The 23,381-nt window shown below is 39.8% G+C and overlaps 1 protein-coding gene across 2 annotated transcripts; it reads right to left on the reverse strand.

The window, feature by feature from the left end:
* Positions 1-613: 613 nt before the first annotated feature.
* ttll4 (tubulin tyrosine ligase-like family, member 4) lies at positions 614-21,245 on the reverse strand. Of its 2 annotated transcripts, XM_067604259.1 has the most exons (22): positions 21,115-21,245; positions 20,939-21,031; positions 18,713-20,082; positions 17,723-18,215; positions 17,069-17,237; positions 16,891-16,967; positions 16,698-16,761; positions 10,778-10,896; positions 10,256-10,366; positions 9,897-9,973; positions 9,563-9,757; positions 9,337-9,419; positions 8,814-8,942; positions 8,414-8,536; positions 8,207-8,305; positions 7,512-7,646; positions 7,278-7,415; positions 7,010-7,106; positions 5,978-6,188; positions 5,457-5,524; positions 5,268-5,338; positions 614-4,833 (listed from the first exon to the last, which is right to left on the reverse strand). In XM_067604259.1, the coding sequence occupies exons 3-22, from the start codon at positions 19,358-19,360 to the stop codon at positions 4,644-4,646; spliced, it is 3,297 nt and encodes a 1,098-aa protein (XP_067460360.1). In that variant the 5' UTR covers positions 19,361-20,082; positions 20,939-21,031; positions 21,115-21,245; the 3' UTR covers positions 614-4,643. The 2 variants fall into 2 exon arrangements, with proteins under 2 accessions (XP_067460360.1, XP_067460361.1); XM_067604260.1 differs by lacking the exons at positions 16,698-16,761; positions 16,891-16,967; positions 17,069-17,237; ... (2 more) ...; positions 20,939-21,031; positions 21,115-21,245 and adding an exon at positions 14,804-15,194.
* Between the last annotated feature and the right edge of the window lie 2,136 nt (positions 21,246-23,381).

A 23,381-nucleotide genomic window follows, 5' to 3' on the forward strand; every position in this document is an offset into this window, starting at 1 on the left:
TCACAGACCCCAAATTGTACAAAATGCAGCAGCCAGACTTCTAACAAAGACCAAGAAAAGAAATTATATTATTCTTCTCACGCTGGCTGCCACTTGGTTTTAGAATTGATTTTAAGATCCTACTCATTATGGTTAAAGCTCTTCATAGCCTGACCCCAGGTTACATCTCTGAGCTACTCCCCTATTTTATTCTGTCCTATGATCATTTTACACCTGCCCATGTAAATGCTGATAACAGTAAAATATTGTAATGGGTCCTAAATCTTTGTAGATAAAAAGTGTATAATGATGAAATTTATGTAAATGTAAATGCAAAACACCTACAAAGTTGCAGTTGGTAGACCTTCCTTTTAGTTTTTTTTTCCCATGACTATATACTTTATGTTGTAATTTCAAAAACAGTTGTAATTTCCAGCTGAGTGTCACAGCTGTAACTGTCTGCCAGTAACGAAGACTCTGCTCTTCTGCCCTAAATTCAAGAAAATCTGAGTGTGTTCTGTCCGTATTGTATTCTGTGTATTGGCACATTTGATAGCAACATTTTTAAGACCAACAATTTTCACCAACCAAGAAAACAATTTCTTAAATCTCCCAGATAAAGAACCCCATCATGAGACTTGTACCTCAAATAACTTTTATTTTGAACTTGTCATCCTGAGCAATTTACACAGCCCTTTCACATGAAAATGTTACAATTTTTGAGTTAGTGAAAAATATTAAAATCTCCATTTACTTATTACATTTCAGTTATGTAAACAACTTCAAATGCAGTGTTATTTAACTTCATAATATTATATATATATATAAACTCTGAAAAGCAGCCAACAAACCTGATGGCAGCGTGGCCGTAATGTAAAGTGGGATTAGCTAAATGTGTCAGAGCAAACTATCACTACTGGAATTGAATGTTTTTATTGTAATTGACATAGTGTAGACTAATTTGGTTTTATGCCTCATGTGCCCATGAAACCATTACAAAATAGTCATTGTTCAAGAGCAGCTGTGTTGAACAACTAAACTGGTGATTTTGTATGCTTAAGCTCATTTAGCCTATATTTCAGTTAACTACAGAATAAAACTAGCTTTAATACATATTATTTAATATATCATATAGAGAATGAGCAAAAACGTACAAAACCACCTAAGATGTCCTGCTGATGCTGACTTTGTGCTGTCTTATGTTGGATGTGTGATGCTAGGCTAACACTGTGTCAGGCCCAGTTCAGACAGAAAAATGATGTAGGGCACACTACAGTTTGTACATCACAACAGGTGGAGAAGGGGATGAGCAACAACTGACAACAAATTTAAAAGTAAGATGCCTTCTTCCCAAGACCTCGTCATTCACTGGTTGCCCGTTGTGGCAGGACAAGCTATTTTAACTTTTCTGATTTTCTCAACCTTGTTGAATCAATATTTTGAGGGTTCTGGGTATTGAATAAGCAGTCTAAAGACTTTGGGCTTTGGGTGACTGTGCTAGCAGTTTTTCACCATTTTGTGAGATTCTATTGACTAAAATTGTATAAATTAATAAAAATGAATTACAATTAATACATGAATTGATAATAAAATATCCATTACCTGCAGGCAACCCTGACTGAAATATAAGGAGTTTGAATGCCTTTCTCCTCAGTGATGCTCCTCTGTGTGAATGGGCCCTTTAGTGTGTGCCTCCACATCACAAGCTGTTCTGTTTAAATGCTGCTCTGTCAAATTTAGCCTCTTTTACTTTTTATTTCTCCTTATATTCCACAAAGAAATGCTCAAAGCTTGCATGAAGATGTAAATGTGTGCTACGTACTGACCACTTCACAGCAGTTTGGCATCTGTTAGTAAATGCATAACAAAACTTGTCAGTAGATGAGTTCAACAAGCTCCCACAATTTTTCCTTTGCGGGAGCAAAAGTGACTTTCAATATAAATTCCAATGGGACATAAAGCAGGGCTTCTTTAAGACTTTTTTTTGAGAATTCCAGATATTCATCTAGGTAAGACTGAGGTCAAGAAGCCGCTGGACTAAAGAAGACTAAAGCAACAACTCCCCATTTGTTACCATAGCTGTTGGCTCTGAGAGAAGGTAAATCCAAACATTTTCACACGTAGGTTCAAGTAGTTTGAGATTACTTCTCTGAAAGTGTCCTCACAGTAAATGTATATTTTTGAAATAAGATACTTTTTTTTTTCCTGAGGATACATTAAGTACTCTTAACTAACCTCTCCACTCACAGTGTTGATGATTCTGGAAAATGATAAAGCAGTATGTGCTTTGTATAGGTTTGTTTGCAGGGTTAAATTTTGGAGCTGGACTTACATTTTGGCAACCTTTAAGAAAGTCTGTATAGAGAGCTGAAGTAAAACAGAAACTTCCAGGCAAATTAATAAAGACCCAGCCTTGGAACAGAGCCTTCTAAACAGTATATTGCGTTGTTCACTCCATATGTTTCAATAAAAATCTAATATCAGCAGCCTTTAAATGGACCCCATTTCTCATAAGCCCTCGACCATCCTGAGTTAAACATTACGGCTTGACAAAAGAGGCGAGCCCACTGGCAAGATGAGGGTTTTTTTTTGCATGCTAGAAAATCAATTGTTTAACTTTGTTTAAATCGCAGTGGTTTCAGCTTGTAAAAGCAAGTGCTGTAGTTGAGCCAATTTGTCCTAGAATATAGAAAGCACACCCCAGGAACATGCTTTATTTTTTCAAAAAGTCAGATGAAATCAATGCTGAATAAGAGATTTCACTGAGTTATAGGATCTAGTGGAGCAGAGGCTAGCCAGAATGTGACGTCATGACTTCGGCTCTCTATACTCTTAATACAAGTGATCGTCACACAGAAAAATGAAAGCGCTTTTTAAAAGTCTAACAAGGTTGCTATTATCAAATGACTTCAGCATAACTTTTTTGCCCACCCACATGCATGCCAGGCAGAGTGATAAAGTTTGCCATTTCATTTTCAAGTATCACTAACATAAAATCAACATCATGAATCAAAGTGAGGTTTTGTGAAACACACCAGTAACACCATCAACCAGAATAAAATGAAACTAAAATGAAGTAATGACACTTTAAAGATGTTTGAAACAAACTGCAGAGATTTCAACACGCTGCAGAATGTCTGGTGAGCTCAGAATGGTCATCTTCTGCAGCGCACCTCCTCTCCAATTCCCCATTCCTCCCTTAATTTGTCCACTGATAGCTCTTTTTTCTTCTCCTCTCCATTCCACAAACACAAACACACACAAAGCTTGTGTCTGTAAGGCTAGGAAGATGACAACAACTGCCCTCTTAACACCAAACCAATAATAGAAACCATAGTATTGTGTCATTATTCATCAGCACAACTTTGGACCACTGTGTTCAAGCTTATATTTATTATCTGTACGGTAATGTTGGTTTAGCAGTTTTACTCCCGCTAATGTGCCCAAACCAAAAGCTTTGAGGTGTAGGTTGTGAGAAAGTCCATGATGTCTGTATTCACAGTTTAGGTTTACTACCAAAGTCCAATGAGGACCAGCCTTTTGGGAAATTAAATGCATCAGAGCAGCCGCCTCTAGGTGGCAGTGCGAGCAGGGAGTGTTGGCTACACGCACTAGTGAGATGATGAAAAACAATTCAGGATGTCAGGTTTAAGCAATACATTTATGAGTTTTAAGGCCTGTAAGACCAAAACACTGCACAGCAATTTATAATACTGTCAGACAGGATGTTAAAACTCTAAAAAGTTATCGCCGTGACAATTTAATGTCTTGACGATCGCCAGGTACCTGGAATGTTTGCTTACACGTATTTAAATGGCCGAGTGACGCTGCACTGCATGACAACAAAAGTTAAACCAGCTTTTGCCAGCGTTTTATTTGCTAGAGCCTCTGTGTAGCGCCCTCCATTGTTTCAATGCAGTAGTCTCACTCAAATGAATGTCATGTCCTCTTCTATTGTTTTTTTTTTTCCACACAATACTAATATTGATAAAACAGCCTTAATGAGCATGTCCAAATGCTAATAATGTTAATGAGATAAACGGAATACTTGAGATAAATGTCAATATACTACTGGAATAAATCAGGAGGTCACACCTTTCATATCTGCTTGAAATGTTGTCTGCACTGCATTGCTGTAAAATAATGTATGTTTGACATGTTAAGCAGACACGATGTGACGTTGCACCATCTGAAAGGCTGGACAATGGTTGGCATATTTGTGATTTGTAGTAAATGGCCTAAAACATATAAAAACACTGGTAAAGTCCTATTTATATATTGTATTTTTTTCACTATTGTGGCAATGGAGGCTTACTTAGAAAGGATAAGTCATCAACTGACTGCTGTTCCCCCCGTTACTTTTTTTTTTCAAGCCATTTTCTGCACAAAATCACATTTGTTATAGTTACATTTTATACGTACCTCCTTCTGACGCAAACTATAATTCTGTTAAAGACCAAAATCCAGACCTCGCTTAACTCTATGTTACTAGGCTTCAAAGTTCTAGTTTTAAGTAGATGTCTGGTCCAGAGTGAGTGTTTCTGAGCCAGTAGACATGAAGATCACTGGAAAAGGTGTTTATGAGAGAGAGGTGAGGGCTACGGCTTAGACCCTGAGCTTTGTTTCTGTTCTGGGTGCTAAGCAGCGTGTTAGCAAACCAAGTCTCAGAGTGAAGAGAATTGTTGGGGCAGCAGGCTCTGGGTGAGGCTGGGTTGAGGGCTTGCACAGGCACTGCTGGTGACACTAGATCCAGGACTTGGAGAAACAGGCAGGCTGGAAACGGAGGCCACATCCCCGTCTGACCCGTCGTCCTCGTCGGCGCGATCGGACTGGTGCTGGTGGCTGACCACCACCCTGGAGAACAAGTCAGAGGGAGGCAGCGGAGGAAGAATCAGGTTAATTCACTCTATAGTGTCTGAATAATCCAAACCAAATTTAAATGATATTTTCTTTGTTTGCACCAACTTTTAACTTACTTACATTAGTTAGTATTACTACATAAAACATTTTAACAATGGCTTACATAAGTTAATCAAATATGCCCCAAAGAGTATTTAAGCTTTCTCCTCTTAAGCTGTTAGAGTGCTTTTACTTGCTCCTCTGCATGAATGGTATTTTACACAAAAGGAATGTATACAAATAAAGTGTTTTCATATAGCATGCATCGTGCACATAACTGAATATTATTTAACAAGGTCTGTACTTGTATTGGCCAATTCTCTATTCAATATTCTGTTCTGCGATACTGTTGTGTGTGTGTGTTTGTGTGTGTTTGTGTGTGTCTTCACCTGGGTCTGGATGGGCTGACAAGTTCTCGTCTGTGTGGTTCACACTTGGAGGTGTAGCTACACTTGGACCACTGGACAGACACACAGATGCAAATAGTTCAACTTTTCAAATCAAAGCATGGATTTTTGTTCAATAATAAACTGTATCATTTATTGAGACAAATTAATGACATCTTTCCAGTTCCTCACCATGTGAGCAGGGTCATTGGTTCCGAGATGGACTCCTTTCTGACAGAGAGTCCTAAGCAGACTGATACCTGCACACACGAGAACATTTCATACACAGAATCAATCAAATCTGCCAGCAGTCCCAGTCATCCTTCTGCCCTTTGTGTGCTATTACTTTCTTAACATAAAGTAGGAGGAGTTGAAGAGCTCCTGAGTTTCTCTCTCAGTTATGACATGGAGATTAATGGTGGGCAGCTTCTCATTTACACAAGTCCTGAGTGAAAGTGTTCCATCTTCATCTCATCAGAGCTTTTCAACCGCATCTCACAGTCCTCCTCAGCGATGGTCTCAGAATGCCGTGAGATGCGGTTGAAAAAGAAAAATTCAACAAAAAATGCCACAAATCCTTAATAAACCAACCAACTAAGAGAAATACCATTAGGTAAATGAAGTGTAGTTATAAACACACTGGGTGTTGTATCTTGTACAGATTGCAGAGACAAAGGCAATTTGTGAATATAGATAAAATGGACTTGAAATACCTTTGGTCCTGTTGTTCCAGTACTTTTGTTCCCACTGGTCTAGCAGTATGTTGAGGTATCTCGAACACTCAAAGAAGCGGAGGTAGCGAGATGATGCCGGTGATGGGAAAATTCGCTCGAACTGACCTCTGCGACTGAGCTCATCTTCGCTCTCTGCTAGCATGTGAACGTCCTCTGGAGTCAAAACATCCAACACTGTGGAGAGGAAGTCCTGATAGAGATAGAAAAAAAGAAACATTAATAATGTAACTAGAACTCTACACATACAGAATTTCATCAGCATCAGCATCTGCACCATTAGTGGTATTAGAAGTACTGGTAGTTCTAGTATCAGCAGCAGCTTACACCAGTTGAAGTTGGTGGTATGACCGGCTTACTGGCAGAGCAACTCTGTCCCCCTATTCTGTGTCCATAACTTTTATACAGAACAGCGAGACGGAATAAAGGTGCAGCATTCCTGCCTTGAACAGGCTGTGTAAAAGGGGCTACAGTCATGCAGCTCCCCCACCAAGCACAAGGTACAGGTGGTCCACTTTGGTAAGAAAGTTATAGTTTAAGATTTTAACAGGGAGGAGCTTGTTGAGGGGCTAGTTGTTGCCTGTGAGTTAGCTGCCCGAGAGAACAAATTTTGGGGAAAGAAATTGGTTTGTTAAAGCTGCAGTTAAATTTTACTTCACCTGAAATTAAAACTGTGTTTTGGAATTTAATTTCTTGCTATTTTATGTGAAAATAAGCAGTGACTGACAGAATATATATCAACATTTCTTCTGAAATATAGGAGAGTTTTGACAAAACTGCACACTCTCTACAGTGATGCAGATTTGTTGTTCATAAGATTTTAAGATTTGCTGAAAGACACACTCCTGTCAGTGTTAACAAATTTTCATTTTTAAAATTTTCTCCTCCATTCAAAAATGAAAGCATCCAGTGATTTCTACTAGGCTGCTAAAATGACAAAAACATTTACTCCTTACTTTTGAACTTGAACAGAATAAACTTATTTTACAGCTTTATGTGTGTGTATTTGTGTACCTGGTCAGCGTAGCGCTGTGTGAGGTAAAAGGCCCGTTTGACCTTCTCATCAGCAGACAGATCAGGTTTGGTCCTCTCCCTGTTCCCCCCATACAGACTACACACACACACACAAAGTGAAACAAATGGAAAGTGAAACACTTGCGATGCCTGTATGACAATCAGCTACATGTAATTTCATCTCCACATGTCTAAGACAAGACAAGACTCCTATATGTAGTAGGGGTCCTCCCAGCCCTTGTATGTAAGTCTTAAAAACTCCCCCTACCTGCTGGTGGAGCTGGAGGTGCTGCTGCAGGGGACGACCACATCTTCTCTTTGAGGAATATGAAAACCAGCCAGGTTCAGGAGATCTCTGATCATCTGACCTTTAATGGAAACATCCAGCGCTGTGTTGGAATGGAGGCTGGACCAGAAACACAACAGTTAGAGGATGTAATTTGAAATATATATATATATATATACATATATGTGTGTGTGTGTGTGTGTGTGTGTGTATTACCTAGGTGATATGTTGACCTCCAGGATCCAGGGTTTGAGGTTCTTGTCCAGCATGATATCGAAGCCGAACAGCTCATGACAGCTGTAGGGTGTCCGAACGTGCATCTTCAGCAGACTGTTAACATACGGTTCTGACCTGATAAACAATGCACAGGAGATGGAAAGCTTATTTCAGAATCATATCTATTCATAATTTCATGACATTTTTCATCCAAATCTCTGGCACAGTATTTTGGTTACATTCAGGTAAATGATTTATGAGCTAGAACATTTTGTCAGACAAAGTAAATATTTTATAGTTAATGGTTTCAGTGTACATATGGGCCTGAGAGTGAATGTTTAAAGACTGACTTGAAAAAATGTGAACCTTTGCTTTAATGAAATACTGTATATCCACTTTGACAGGAGTATGAAAAATCATAAAAGTGTCTATGAAAGTTGTCAGTCATCCAGATTATACAATGTAAAAAAGTACAAAGTGAGAGGAAACTTGTCTTTAACATTATATTGAAAATTATCCTCATCAGGCTGTGATGTAAATGTATATATGTAAAAAAAAAATACAAAAAATAAACTGATTGAGAAAAAAAAACCCTCAACAAATAATGAAAAACAGAGCTATCAACTACGGTCTACCTTGTGTGACCACTTTCTACATCCAGTGACTGAATGACTGAATGGGAAACAGGAACTTACGCAATAATGGTTTTGATCACAATGTCTTTAATCTTCTCCCATATCAGAGTGGTGTTGACTCCCTTAGAACCAAGATACTGCCACAATGCCTTCAAAGCCCTGAAAACACATGAACAAACAGTACATTTGATTGGAGTTGGTAAACAGAGACAATGTTGCATATTTCAGTTTTAACTGTAACCTTATCACCCTTTTTTCCTCAGTTACCATTTATGTCCCTGGCAGGCCTTGTCGTCGCTGTTAGTCTGGTATTCAGAGTTTTTCTTGTTGACGCTGTAGTTGGTCAGGTGCATGAATTTGTTGCCCAGTGTCTTCATGGAAGACGAATACCTGGAGAGGAGAAACACAGGGATGTTAGCAAAATCGATAATATATGACCTCTTTCAGACACTATTTAGAAGTCTCTGGAAACTTTTTCTTGTTGTCACAAAAAAAAAAAAAAAAGAAATATTTACATAATATTTTCTTAAATAAGTCCCATTACTTTTTCCTGTTGAAATTACAAACTTTATCCTTGGAGATCATTTACATTCAATTCTAGTTTAACTAATCTATTTGGACATTTATTTAGTCAATTGTCACTATGATGGATGTGGTGAAAACTGACTTGCAGCTGGCGAATCGAACCAGTCCGTCAGAGAAGATGTAAATTCTGAGCGGGTCGTAGGATGTCACATAGACGTAGATCCGCAGGTCAAACTTGTTACCACTGATGAGGTAGGGCTTGTGAAGATACCTGAAAAACACAACCACAATAACAATGTTTTAACCCAGTGAGAGAGTAAACGGTGTCAGGTACTGGAAAAGTGCGATGGTCTGTTCTGCTGATCTCCTGCTGGCATTTTAGAATCAGTACTTTAATACCTCAATTGAAGTCTAACCTTAACAGTAACAACAACACAGCTTGTTAACAGCTGACAAGTAATTAAATGGAAACAAAGACCTCAGAAAAGAAGATGTATTCCAAATTGTAAACAGAATTATAATTAAAACTGTATAAACTCTCTTCTTGTTTATCTCTTTGAAAATGTATTTCCTGCACTATGATTGATATGGCTACTTGTGGACCAGTGGCAGTCTGCTCTGGGCTGCTTACTGTTAAACTTCTAGTGATCTACTGGATTACATACTTCTGGACCAGTAGTGGTCTTTTGCGGGGCATCTGGCTCCATTTGTGGATGACCTGGATACCTATTCCTCTGGCTGAGGCAGGCTGTTAGACAAGAAAGAAAATAGAGAATGAACAAGAACAAGTAACCTGATTATACTTAGGACGTACTCTTTTGACTAATTGAATAAATCAGATCCATCGTCTGGATGACTCATTTTGAAAATGAATTACACAACAGAACATACAGGTTTGATGATCCATTTCTGCCTGGAGCCACTGTCCTCCCAGGCCTTGCGGAGCAGCTTGATGTCCTGAGGAAGGATGAATGTTCGGGGGAAAAAGCTGAACTCTTGTTTGCCAAAGCGAACCTGCATCTTGGACAGGTTCCTCCACAGCCGGTCCTTCCTGCCAATCTGGAAAGTTCCGGGGAAGTGGTTCAACTAGGACAAAAGAAACACCAACACAGCCACGTTAAGTGTAATTCTGGACTGAAGATCTTAAGGATTATTTGATCATTTTACCTTCCTTAAAGTTAAGGCTGGGAGTAGAGGCTGGAATGATTAGTGTATAGTTTTTTACCTTCTGGTGCTCTCCAAGAGCCTTGAAGCCAGGAGACTTCATGTGGTGTCCCCAGCAGCCCAACCAGTCATGGCTTTCTAAATGAACAACACCGCGAAAAACATCTTAATTGTCCAGGAAAACCGCTTACAATTATTTTCATACATGTTCATTTTTAAGGAAAGTGCATGTTTCAATCACACTGCAATAAAATTTAAGGCAAAAGTATTGTGTTTCAGATCTTGACCACACGTGATTAACTATCAAATAACTGATAATGAAATATGTTTATTAAATGAAAATTGCAGCCATTCACACAGAGGCATACACACACACACACACACACACACACACACACACACACACACACAGTGACTTACTCTTGGTGACTTTGAAGTGTGACCTGGCGATGATGTTTTTGACAACATTTGGAGTGACTGGGCTCATCTTCCATTTTAACAGTCGTCTTTGTTCTGCAGGCAACAGCTCCACTGCAGAACACACAACAAAAAGTTATCTTCATAGCATATTATAGATATATTTTCATAGCATCATCATAGCAAACATAATGCAAATACCGAAAAAGTTCATTGCATTTAAACACTAACTGGAAACACTAAAGATGTTGGTAAAAGAGGTAACCTGCTCAGTAAAATAAATAAGTTAAATAAACCAATGATAATAATCATATTTAAACTGGCTTTAATAAAATATGATAAAATAAACTAGGCCTGCAGTCTTGTGACAAACAACAACACTCAATAACAGTTGCCGAAGACCCAGCAGCATCTCTGTGCTGTCTGAGAACCAAGTGCTGTGACATGTCTAATTGAAAACTGGTGTCATATCTCTGTGAGTTAACTGATCTTACTCTATTACACAAGAGTCATGTGTTTCCTAACCTTTCTCATTGGCGGTGCTGAAGTAGAGTGTTGGAGGGAAGAAGGGGAACAAACTGGGAACCAGAGCTGGTCTCTCCTCTCTCTCATCTTCCACCTCCAAAGACATCGGCTCCTCAATACTGAGAGAGAGTCATAGTGGGAGAACGACAGAGAGAGAAAAGGAGTGAAGAACAAACAGATTCATGAATGGTAGAAACCCAAACACATGCAGCCTCTCACATCCATATCAGTATCACTATGGCACTGAACATTGAAGTTCATATCAAAGAGAGTTACTGGATTAATTTACAGCACACTTATTCTATTTTTATCATTGATCTGAGCACGTGTTTGTCTGTTGAGTTCTCTCTAAAGTTAATATAGGGGAGCTGTGGAGGTCAAGATGAGATATGAAAGATCAAGAAAACTCTCAGAGAGAACTACTCGTACGCTGATCAGGAAGGCAAATCAAAACCCCCATTTGCAAAAACCCTGCAGGAAGATTTAGCAGACTCAGGAGTGGTGGTGCAGCGTTCTACTGTGGAGCAGTTACTGTGGAGCAGTGCTTGCACAACAAGACCTTTAAAGAAAGGTCAGTAGAAGAAAACCTTACCTGCCTCCTCATCATAAAATCCAATGTCAGAAGTATGCAACAGAACATCTACAGAAGCCTGATGTGTTTTGGAAACAAGTGCTGTGGAATGATGAAGTTAAAATAGAACTCTTTGGCCACAATCAGCAAAGGTAAAGTTGGAGAAAAAAAAAGAGCAGCATTTCATGAAAAGAACACCTTGCCAACTGTTGACCATGGGGGTGGATCTATCAAGCTTTGGGGTTGTGTTGCAGCCAATGGCAACAGGAAACATTGCACAGGTGGAGGGAAGAATGGATTCCACTAAATACCAGCAAATTCTGGAAGCAAACATCACACTGTCTGTAAAAAAAGGCTGAAGCTGAAAAGAGGATGGCTTCTACAACAGGATAATGATTCAAAACATACCTCGAAATCCACCATGGACTACCTCAAGAGACACAAGCTGAAGGTTTTGGAATGGCCCTAACAGTCCCCTGACGTAAACATAATTGAAAATCTGTGGGTAGATCTTAAAAGAGCTGTGCATGCAAGACAGCCCAAGAACATTGCAGAATTAGAAGCTGTTTGCCAGGAAAAATGGGAGAAAATCCCAAATACAAGAATTGAAAGACTTTTAGCTACAAAAAGCGTTTGTAAGCTGTGACATCTGCCAGAGGGGATGTTACGAAGTACTGACTATGTAGGGTGTCATAATAATTTATGACATAAAAAGTATCTATGCATTAATGTTTGCTGAAAATATTGTGTTTTATGTTCCATATCCTCAAGAGACTGTGTTTATGTGTTTGTTTCTTTTCAATTAAAAAAAAAAAAGAGATGCCCAAACTTTTGCATACAACTGTAGGTGTATGGGAAACATTTTATGAAGCATTATTAGGGAGTTTTTCCTAACTGCTGTTGCCAAGCGCTTGCTCATGGGGGAATTGTTGGGTCTCTGTAAATTAAAGAGTATGCTCTAGACCTGCTCTACGTAAAAAGTGCCCCAAGATGACTTTTGTTGTGATTTGGTGCTATATAAATAAAACTGAATAGTTGTCCCATCTTACAGAGGAGCTATAGGGGCTTACGGGCCGTAGGAACCTTTTCATAGTTGTGAGAACTGTTGGAGTAACTACCCCCTTTTTATTGCGTCGGCACTGCAGGAACTGGGAACAATTGTAGTTCTTAGAACACCGTTTTGAGGGACTTTTTTAGCTCCTACTTCAGGGTAGGTCCTCTCCCAGCACAAGAGGAACCTAAGGTGACATAAGCGTACGGTGATTGGTCCAGTAGTTAAATGTACATTGATTAGTCGAACACATGAGTCAATGCAGCACCGACAACTGCCATTTTTAAGAACCCATGAAAAACAACCGCATAGTCTAAATACGCACGTCTCCTTTCCATCTCTGTTATAATCATGAAACCCATGACACACAATGAACACATAGCTCTGATCACAGCATTGTATCATGCGCAGAAGTGATGTTGCTATACCAACCGCTGGCTAGCTCACTTCAGCATTTCTTCAGCGTTGATGTTGGTGGTGTGAATGCAAACAGAAAAAAAAACTCTTGAAGGTATGTAGTTTTCAGGGGAGCTCCCCAGTGGGTAGTTCCTCTCAAGGAGTCCCCAGTACTGTTTGGTCACATTTCAACAAATATACCATATATATAACTATATTGACACACTTAAGCAACATCACCTAACTGCGTATTTAACAAAGCACAAACTCTATAGACAGCCATTTACACAACATACAGTATATTAACTTTCTAAAAAACATGGAAAGTGTATCTACAATGACTGTTCTGTATATTTAAGTATATCAACAATGATTGTTCTGTATACTTGTTAAGTATATCTACAATTAAGTTTTCTGGTGAAGACCGACCAGTTCTTGTCCTTTCAGCACCAGAGCTCTGCTTAGCTTGTTACTATTAAAACAAACTGCAGTCTCACAACAATGGCTGGACCGTATATGAAACACTAGAGGTCTTTTAATTTGAAATGACGGACTCAGGAAGTGGCGACACGTGGTGAGCCCCCAGGAAGTGCGCCGGGTTTTGACTGAAGTCATAGGGCCTTTCTCAACACCAAGTGCGCCAAGTTCTGTTTTGCGTGCTTGCTAGTTTGGACTCAACTCAGGAGTACAAACTTCTGAGGATGGGAGGACTCAGTACAATCAATCTGCAATTGGAATAGCAGCATACTTGCTAACAGCACCAGCTCGGCTTCAATGCAACTACCTGACTGTTCTGTGACAAAATAATCTCATTCAGACAAACTAATGTGGCAACTACATGTTAGATTTCATCTGCGAGACCAACGTTTATCTTCCAAAAGGAATTATATCATATATCGAAATGCTACAGAGACATTAGAGCCCGTGGTAAATTACCAAAGAGCTGCACAGATCAGTTCATTGGATCATTTTCTCCCCGGGATGACGACGGACATTGACTGGCTAATTATCTCAGAAGTCGGGCTGCTAGAAGCTGAGATGATGCTGGTCTCACCCAGCTAGCAGCTCCTTAGATCTCCAAAAATGTAGGCATTATTTGGATAAACTGACCACATTTTGGGAATTTTTGGTTGCTTTCTCACCTGAAAAAAAATTAAAACTTAATAAAGTGTGTGACATATTACAATCCTACAGCGAGAATTTCGACAGCTTTTAGCCTATCTCAAAATCTCCTCCATTGCTGCTGGTTGGCACGAAATACATTCTGGGATACTTGGTTGTGCCAACCTTTGGCAGGCTTCGGGCCTTCGGCCAACCAATGGTGTAACTTCATCTGTCCGCTCGTCAGTCCATCAGTCCGTCAGTCCGTCAGTCCGTCAGTCAGGCACTTTCAGGTTTGTAGGGCTGTCCCCACTGTTGCGGTCCAGCCAAAAAGTAATGCAGCTAGAATTAAGTTCACTAACTTCTAAATAACAGCAGTTAGCATCCAGTCACCACTCTAATTTGTAACACAAGACAAGTGTGGTCAGGATGGATTCTTGTTTACACTCTGCCCTAGTAACATGAAGCTTGTGTGGTATAGAGGCATCACGCAGAGTGTACAAGAACATTTTGACACAGAGTACAGACAAATGAAGGAGTCATACGGATATCTGATCTACCTAAAATTAACGTTCCCACATTTCAAAATTTAAAAATACTATTCACAGGGACTGGGCAATTTGCCAGTAGAGATCCAATAATGGCTAAACATAAACAGGAGCACATAAATGGCTACATTTCATGTAAGGAATCATTCTACAAAGCTCAGAAGACTCAACAAAATAACACCAGTGCTGTCGCAAGATAAGAACCCATCAAATCAGTGACATGTACTTTTACACGACTGGTTAGCTGCAATCAATTCAAAAATTGAACAAAACCTGAGCTCCTTTTCCCACATACCATTATCCACTTCAGATAAACACAAAATAATGAGAATTTACACCCAAAAAAAGAAACCACTCACGTGACAGTCATATATGAAGCAAGGAATGATGGATAAACGGATGAATGAAGGACAGCTGATGATATTATCCCCTCAGATGTTTTCTCTTAAATAAAATCCTTCATGCACCAACAGGTATACAATGGCATTACAGCTACACTGACCTAACTTACCACTATACTATACATACAGGAGCTATAGCTTTCAGCAAGGGGTGGGGGTGTACCTAAATGTATACATAAACAAATCAGCTGGTTGGGGGAAAAAGGCGACAATAGTGGTCCCTATCCAGGCTGTTTTAGCAGAGAATCAGCTCCGAGTCTTTGGTAGGGAGTTCTACTGTTGAGGCCATCACAGCGGAAAACAATAAGATACACAATGCAGCAGACCTTTCCACCACGCTCTGCTGCTTTCAGCCCCTTTTAACAATGCAGTGAGAGAGAATGAAAGAGAGAGAGAAAGAGACCATAGGATCTGATGGATCTATACTTTATGGCATTTTTGGGGACCAATTAGAAACCAGGCTTAGGTGTGAGGTGGTCCAATGACAGGACATTGACCATGTCTCAACCAGGTTCATAAATGGGCCTACAAGATATGGATATGTTTTTAATATATATTGATTAATTTTATTTTTCTTTACCAACAGAGCTTTATAAGCGCATAGTGACACCACTGGGGGCCTTGAAAGATATTTGTAGACACATGTCACTTATTTACTGCATTTCGAAAGGATATTTGTGTGATCTTAATGGAGGATTATGTTACACTAGGTGAAAAAGGATCTATCGATTCTATATCTATTCCATGAGATGGATGAGTGATGGTTGTGAGAAACGATCCAAAAAATGTTCCAAAAACAGTGCTGTGGGGACTGTCTGTAAGAATAGAGATAGAATGTAGTAGTCTCCTATAGAGTTTGCATCAGTCAGTGTTTATTTTCTTTTGGTAATCTTAAATGTCATTGTTAAAAGGGGACCTATTATGCTCATTTCCAGCTCTATTTTTTTAATTTTTGAACTCCACTAGAGAGGCTTTGCGTGATTCACAGCTAAAAGAACTCCTTATTTATATTATACTGACCCTTTATGCAGCCCCTTAGTACAGTCTCTGTAGTTTCTGAACAGGCCATTTGAGCTTCTGTCTCTTTAAGGCCCCCCTCCTGATGAGGCCACTCTGATTTGATTGGCCAGCATTCAGGAGCAGCCATATCAGAGTTGTGTTAAGTTACTGCTGATGCAAACCCAACATTTCCTGCTTTACTGCTTCAAATTAAAAGCTTTTAAATGACTAAATAATGGGAGACTTTTATTGTGAAGAATTGACAGAAAGTGAGATGTGTTTCTCACCAAATTAGCAGAACTTCTTTAGTGGCGCTAAAAACCAGTTGAAACAACATATGGAAATATTTGGAGCTCTTTGTTCAATGGATCAGTTAGAAATAACACAGGGAGGAAAGGTACAAGTAGATACAGCCACAGTGATGATGATTTTTGATGAAGAGCTGCAGACAACCAGCACACCTCCAACAGGTAAACAGCTTATTTTACTTTATAGTGCTGTGTAATGGAGTCATGACTCAGTGCAACCACCCCCAAAACAACAGAAAAACGCCACTATGTTAGCAGAGCAGAGCAGTGAGCTTGCACGCTGTGTATGGAGCAGCGTCACGAGCCGACATCAGCTCGGACTGAAAGTAGAAAAAACCGTTGTAAACCAAGCATTCAGAGCAGTCTGAGGCCATATGTTCTCCATATGTTTACCTCATTATCTGACACGTTGGGTACTTTTAATATGAACATCTGACATTGTAACATTACATATATGACTGAAAATAAAATAGAGCATAATAGGTCCCCTTTTAAAAAAAGGAGCTGAAGTGTGTGCATGTGTGTGGAGTTACACCCAGTCTTACCCAGCGAGGAGTGTAAGGGATGCTGTGGATGAGGTGCCGTTGATGGACGAGCAGTCTGAATCATCTGAAGAAAACAAAGGAAACCTAAAATCAGTTGTTTACACCATGAATAGAGCCGATTACAAGCTGACTGCAGGCAGCTTCAGTGCAATGGAGCTGTAAGTATGTGTGTGTGTGTGTTATTACATCTTACCATCATCACTACAGGCATTCTCCAGCTCATCAGGCAGCTCCTCCTCACCTCCATCCACTTGCATAACACACTCTTGACTGCAAACAATTATTATAAGTAAGTAACATTTTCAGAATAAGGATGTGATGGGGGGGAACTGCTGTATTCATTGACTGAGAAGAAACTAGCTGTTCCTCACCCAGATAGCTGAGTCTCTCCAACCGGACACTCCTCTGATGGTGAGGGAGAGGAAGGGGAGGGAGATGAGGATGACATGCAGGCATGCTGTCCCTGCTTGGTTAGGTGGATGGCGGAGATCTTAGTGGTCACAGAGCCCACCAAGGCTCCTGGAGGATATGAGGCCACGGCTGAGGGTGAAAATACAGTCATGAACCCAAAGAGTTCGCAGCACTCCATTTCTCGTTTCATTCTAGCTACATAAAAACTGAAAAAACTGAAAAACACTGTTCTTGCTGTTCTTGAGTCAATGATTTCTCAAGACATGAATCATGTGTCTCATGATTTTCTACCTATTTGACTCCAATATTTCATTGTATTTAAGGTAAAAACTGTTAATCACTAACTTTTATCTCTAAAGTTTGTTTCTCTAATTACAACAAGTTTCTTAAAGCATAGCATAATCATAAGACATTCAACTGTATTAATAGAATCCTACTTTTATTATTAGCTCATTAATAATTTCTTACCATAGTTATGAATATTTCTGCAAAACCTGTGTTCAAAATGTCTGATGTTCTTGACTGCTAACCTGTAGACTGAATGGCCATTCTCTCACCCCAGGTTTCCCTATACAGCTATGGTGTACATTAAGTAAACCACTGATTCTGATTACCTGGGATGGCATCCAGCGTTGTGGGCTGCTCCACCTGAGTGGCACTGACACTGGCACTGAGCACAGTTGGCGTGGGGCCATTTGGAAAAGGATTGGCTGCTGGAGGACTTATTCTTCTGCATGTGGACAGGTTGCTTCCTGGTGAACACTGACTTTCCTGGGCCTGCTTGTTTGTGTCTAGTGATGCTGTTGTTTGGGGCTTACTGTGAGAAGTTGCTGCCACCACTGATGAAGGACTACCTCTTACCAGCAACGGACTGTTTAAAGCAGTTATTTTTGTGCAACTGTTCTGTGCCTGAATGGATTTTGTTGCTGGTTTATCTGAATGACTCTTCCTTGTAGTTGTTGTTGTTTCTCTTGTTGTGCTTTTTATTTCTACTTTTGCAGTGTTGAGACTGGAGGCATCCTTTCCTAATGCTGTCCCCTGGTGTTCACAAAGAGTAAGGCATAGAGGAGGCAATGAAGGTGAGGAGGAACAGTCTGTGGCCTCAAGCTAAAAGACAAGACAAGGAAAGTTAAAACGTGGAAGAGGATGCAGTAAATGGACCTACAGACATGGACATACATGTGACAATGTAAAAAATGACAAAATGAAAAAATTCTGTAAACACCAACATAATCAGTAATTGCAAGGACTGGTACTGCCATACTTAATAGACAGCACAGCTCTAATGTGCTGATATTAAAACAGAAGCTGAGTTCATCAGCAAGGGTATGTATAACAAATATTAATCCTAACTGTGCTTTAATGAAATGTTTTCTTCATCTGAGCATCATGGAACAAAATAACCAGTTTCAGGTGTCCAATATAGTTCTAAATGGAAAGCAGGAACTCCACCAAAGTCTAACATTCTTATGGTCACTCTGTACTAAGACAAGCACTATATGCATTTCATTTTAAGAGTTGAAAATCCAACACTGTTGGGTGAAGATACCTTTTTTTTCCATTTTGGACATATGTTCCACTTAAAACTTAACTTCAATGCTCACCATCAACTTGTTAGTTTGTTGCAGAGCGGGCTGTCCTTTGATGAACAGGTCCTGATGACAAACTGACGAAAGAGACTCCAATCCCAATGGCGCATCACCTGTGGCAGCCTGACATCTGCTCATAGCTAAAGTGTTTCCAGGTTGAGAGGTCTGGAGCGACATACATTTCTCTGTGGTACTCGTCAGCTGAACATTTAACCCAACCTGGCATTCCTTCTTGGGGATGGAGGAAGGGGCACTGGTCTCTATGAGGCTGCTACAAGCCTGCTTCCGTCCTGTTGACAGTAACTGGTGTGAACCTTGAATCCGATCAATTTGTTGTGGCAGGGCTGGAGACCCGTCTGGCACAGTGGTGAATTGGCTCTGGGTGTTAGTTTTACTTCTATCACCGTTCTCCTGTAAAGAAACCACAGATGGGGCCACTGCTGTCTGCCTCACAGCGGAAGCAGATGAGGCAACATTTGAGGAGAGAGGTTTGGCTTGGTCCTTTCTCCTGGACAGCTCTAGGGAAGGCTGACTAAAAGGCACTTTAGTGGCTGCAACTGTCTTGGCGTGTGTACTGACAGAGGTTGTAGTTGTGGGACTATCAGCGTTGGAGCAAACCCGGAGCTTCCCCCCACCCCAGGGGGAGGACTGGTTGGTGGGCATGGCACAGTCAAACAAAGCTGTGGTTATTTTTGAAGGTCTGGGGGTCTTGGGTGGAGATGGACAGGCAGAACAGGGATTTATAGTCGAGATGATACCAAATGAGCCTGAGGCGAAAATACCTGTCCCTCCTGGTTGCTCCCCACTCCGTTAGTGTTTTTTCAGAAGAAATGAGTTTTGAGATGTCAGCTCCAACTGAACAGAGTTGTGAATTTTCTGTTCGTCGCTGTAGATTGACTAAAAGTTCTTGATGAATCCTTACCAGCAGCAATCATAACTGCCACTACAGCTGCAGAGACAGTTAGCAGTACAACACCTAGGCCTTGCACGTGTGCTGCAGGTCAGCAGGACACTGTTAGCGCTCTGTAGCGATGCAGTGTTATAAGGCAGGCACATGAGGATTTTTTTTTCCCTGAGGCAAAGTGGTTCACACTCCAACTAACAGTCACACTTTTATATAAGTTATATAATTTAACGTAAGGCCAAGAGTTGATGAAAGAGTCTTGAGGGCATTAGCTGATGCAAACAGAGCCAGAAGCAGATTTCTCCTTATTCTTCTTAACAACTCTGGGGATGAAATTAAAGCTTCAGGCTGCATAACGTTGCATACTTGGCTCACACTCAGGGATCAGGCCTTGGAGGAGAGAGCGGTGTCCTTAAGAGTTTTTGTATCTTCCTCAGTCACTTCACAGGAGACAAGAAACTTCCAGCTTTCACCACTGAAACTACACAAGAAGAGAAGTCAGTCTGAGAGATCTAAATCTTTCTAATGATACATTATCAGAAGAGTTAAGCATTCTGCTCCCTCTTGTATGGAAAGAAAGTCAGCAAAAACTTGTTTAATGCAGTACAAAGCTGAAAGTGACTTAGTAACCCTTAAGAAGCTGCAAAATATTTCTTGTAAAGATGTTATTGTTTGTAAGTATAATAAATACGGGGGTCCACTACTGCTGAGGCCAGTCAAACGTCACCATTACGGCAACACTATTTCAACAATGGTTTTCTCTTACAGCCTCTTTCCAACAGCTTTTAACAACAGTCCCTTTCTAACAGCTTTTAACAACAGCCATCTAATTACATTGACAAAGCTGACATTGTTGTGATGTTATGTCACATATAAATAAATCTTCTGTGGACACAATAACTTAGGTGTTTAATTGTATACCATGTGGAAACATGATGTGTAATCAATAGTTACCTCTGTGACCAGAAACTATGCGAATACATGAGGCACAAACCGAGGCTAGTCTGAGGCCATCAAGAGTGTGGTATTGCCAATAACTTGCCTTTTATTGTGTGTGTATGATATGTGGATACACTTTTCAGCAGGCATAACACCATGTGTTGAGGTTGACACCATGCTAAAGCTGCTGTCAATATGACGGAGGTCCAGGAGGAGAGAGTAGTTTCACGTGTGTGTACTTTCAGGACACGCCGCTTAGCTTCACGTTAAACTGGCTAATTTGCGAGTCGTTTTCAGGAAACTAACTAACTTAACGCTAAACCGGTAATGTTTGGTCACTAACTAATGTTAAGACACACTTATCCTTACGGTTAAATAAAACTGTAATCAGCAATTACCTCACAGTAGCTTGTATCCGTCTGCGTTGGCCACTGCACCGTCCAGCTTCAACTGTTAGCGTTAGCAACAACGACTCAACACAACAACAGCAACTGTCAAGACCGCCCAGTGGACAGGAGTGTCAATAACAAAACACAGCCTCGGTATCAGTCTGTAAAAATGTATTCGTATCTACATGGTCCCCTGTAACATGTTGTTACACTGGTTTGTCGATGCTGCTACTCGTTAGAGTTTCTTGCATCGCAGTTGCTAGCTGAAAAGTCTGAGTGACACATCATGGCCGAAGATCGTCTATTGACGCCAGATTCACTCGGGAGCCGTAATTCCGCCTCACTTGTGCATCAGAGCGCCCTCCGCTGGCTCACAGCGGCGTGTAACAGCACCACTACTGACACTGTTAGTTTTGATAGTTTTGGTTGTGGTGGTGGAGTGCTTCAATGTATTGCACCCCAAAGTAAACGTGTAAATAGGTTATTTATTTCAGCCCAGTATGTTACCAAGTTTTCCTTCAAAAACCCTCAAAAATGTTCCTTAATGGCCTATATTGTATTGAAGAAACAATAACATACAAAAACAACAAAAATCAGTGTGGTCTGTTTATTTTACGTACTGGGGAGTATGTGTTTCAGTAGCTATGTATTTCATTTTTTGAAATTATTTTTTGACATCTTGTGCGCAGATTGACTACACAGGCAGTACTTGGTTTTTATCTATCACTTGTGCTCATCATCTGCTGTTTTGCCATGAGAGGTGCGATACATAAAAGATATAGCCTATATATATAAAAATGTTCATAGTTATTATAAATTTAACATTTACCCCTTTAGGTATATTACTGTCTGGAAATGATAAAATAGCCTACAGATCACATAGAACACAATTGCTCTCTCAGAAAACAATGGAGCAGAATTGTTGTTATAATTACAGAGGGTGCCTCATGATGTTGTACAGGTTGTAAAAAACAAACCTGTGATTTTTGGCTACAGTATAAATTAAATTGACTTGACCTTAGAGAACAAAAAAGTATTGCTGGATATACAAGTTCAGTAACACTTGTAGCTCCAAATGCACAATTGTTAGTGGATGTATTGTAGCCTACAGATCATAGATATCGAATATAGAGCACAAAATGACCAGACCACGGATGAGCAGTCAGAGCATGACAGAAGGATGGTCCAAACACATTTATATTACAGGTGCTGTCATAAAATGTAATATGTATGGCAGCATTTGTGGATTAGAGTATTCCACTTTTTCTGAAGTATGACATTATCAATCTACTGTAGACTGTTGTTTAAAACAGTGAATACAATATTTTGCCATCAGCAGTTGGTTTCAGTTGAACATTTGTTGCTATAGCAACTGCTACTGGCATTTCAGTTGTGACAAAACTGACAGGCCTCTTTTATCAACTCTCCAAAGACCCTTGTCTTAGCATTATTTGCCGGTAGGCTTCTCAATTTCTCATGGCTTTTTGTTACTGTTCTCTGTGTATGTACTTGGAGATGTTAAAGTGGGGAAGCTTATCTGTGATCACAACGCTATCCATTTGTTCTAGGCTAATAAGTGTTTGGTATTAAATTTGCTATGATGAGTCAGTGTTCATTCAGCGATGATTGTTTAAATAATGATAATCATATTATCTCACAGCTGGAGTCTGTCAATAAAGGCTCACAGGAATTATGACATTGTCAATGGAGGAACAGAATGGAATAAAATAGAATTAAAGAGTCCATGTCTGAGTCTGAAATCACTCCCACGTTCACTCATTCACTACTACAGATACCATATATAATTTCTGACACCTACTATGATCATTTTGTGTCATCACTGACAGAAGTAGAGTTGCACAGCGGTACTCAAATTTTCTTGTCTATAAAAGTTCTGTTCTAAGTTCTTAATAAGGCGACTTATTAGTGAACATGTAGTCCAGGTTATAAAATATATTTTACACCATTCATTTTATTCATAATATTTTTTTGTAATATTATATATATATATATATATAGGGAGAGAGGCAGCTGCTGACAAAAGTTACTTTTGGTCCCACTTTGGTATAATTGGCTTTCTTGCATTGCATATTCCACAATCCACCACAATGCAAGATTGCATGAGACAGATTTTATACATGTGCTATGGCAGGAGTCCTGGCTACACATGAAAATTTATAGTCAAATTTAAAAACTAAAGTTAAACTTGGCAGTAGTCAAAGGAAAGGAACCATTTAGTATATTTGATTTTTTTTTCTCAGGGAAAAGAGGGAAGATCATTCCTAGTTAACTATTGTAAAGAAAATCTGTTGCTATTTGGGGAAAACAAAACAATGAAACAATGGTTAGGCATATACTTCATTTCTAATTTTGCTGACTCTCCTCTCAGCCAGTCTGTGTTTTCAAAGCATTTCATTTGTCTTCACTTGGTCAGATTGACTGCTAAGCTTGG

The sequence above is a fragment of the Thunnus thynnus genome, chromosome 11 (assembly GCF_963924715.1).
Source record: "Thunnus thynnus chromosome 11, fThuThy2.1, whole genome shotgun sequence".
Lineage (NCBI taxonomy): Eukaryota > Metazoa > Chordata > Actinopteri > Scombriformes > Scombridae > Thunnus > Thunnus thynnus.

Excerpts from the sequence above, each read along its gene's own strand:
- ttll4 (XM_067604259.1), bottom strand. The coding sequence starts at position 19,360 with ATGCCCACCAACCAGTCCTCCCCCTGGGGTGGGGGGAAGCTCCGGGTT. Across the intron at positions 10,897-16,697 it reads TCCCTTACACTCCTCGCTGG|TATTGAGGAGCCGATGTCTT; the intron begins GTAAGACTGGGT and ends ACTCTCTCTCAG. Across the intron at positions 4,834-5,267 it reads GTCAGCCCATCCAGACCCAG|GGTGGTGGTCAGCCACCAGC; the intron begins GTGAAGACACAC and ends CTTGTTCTCCAG.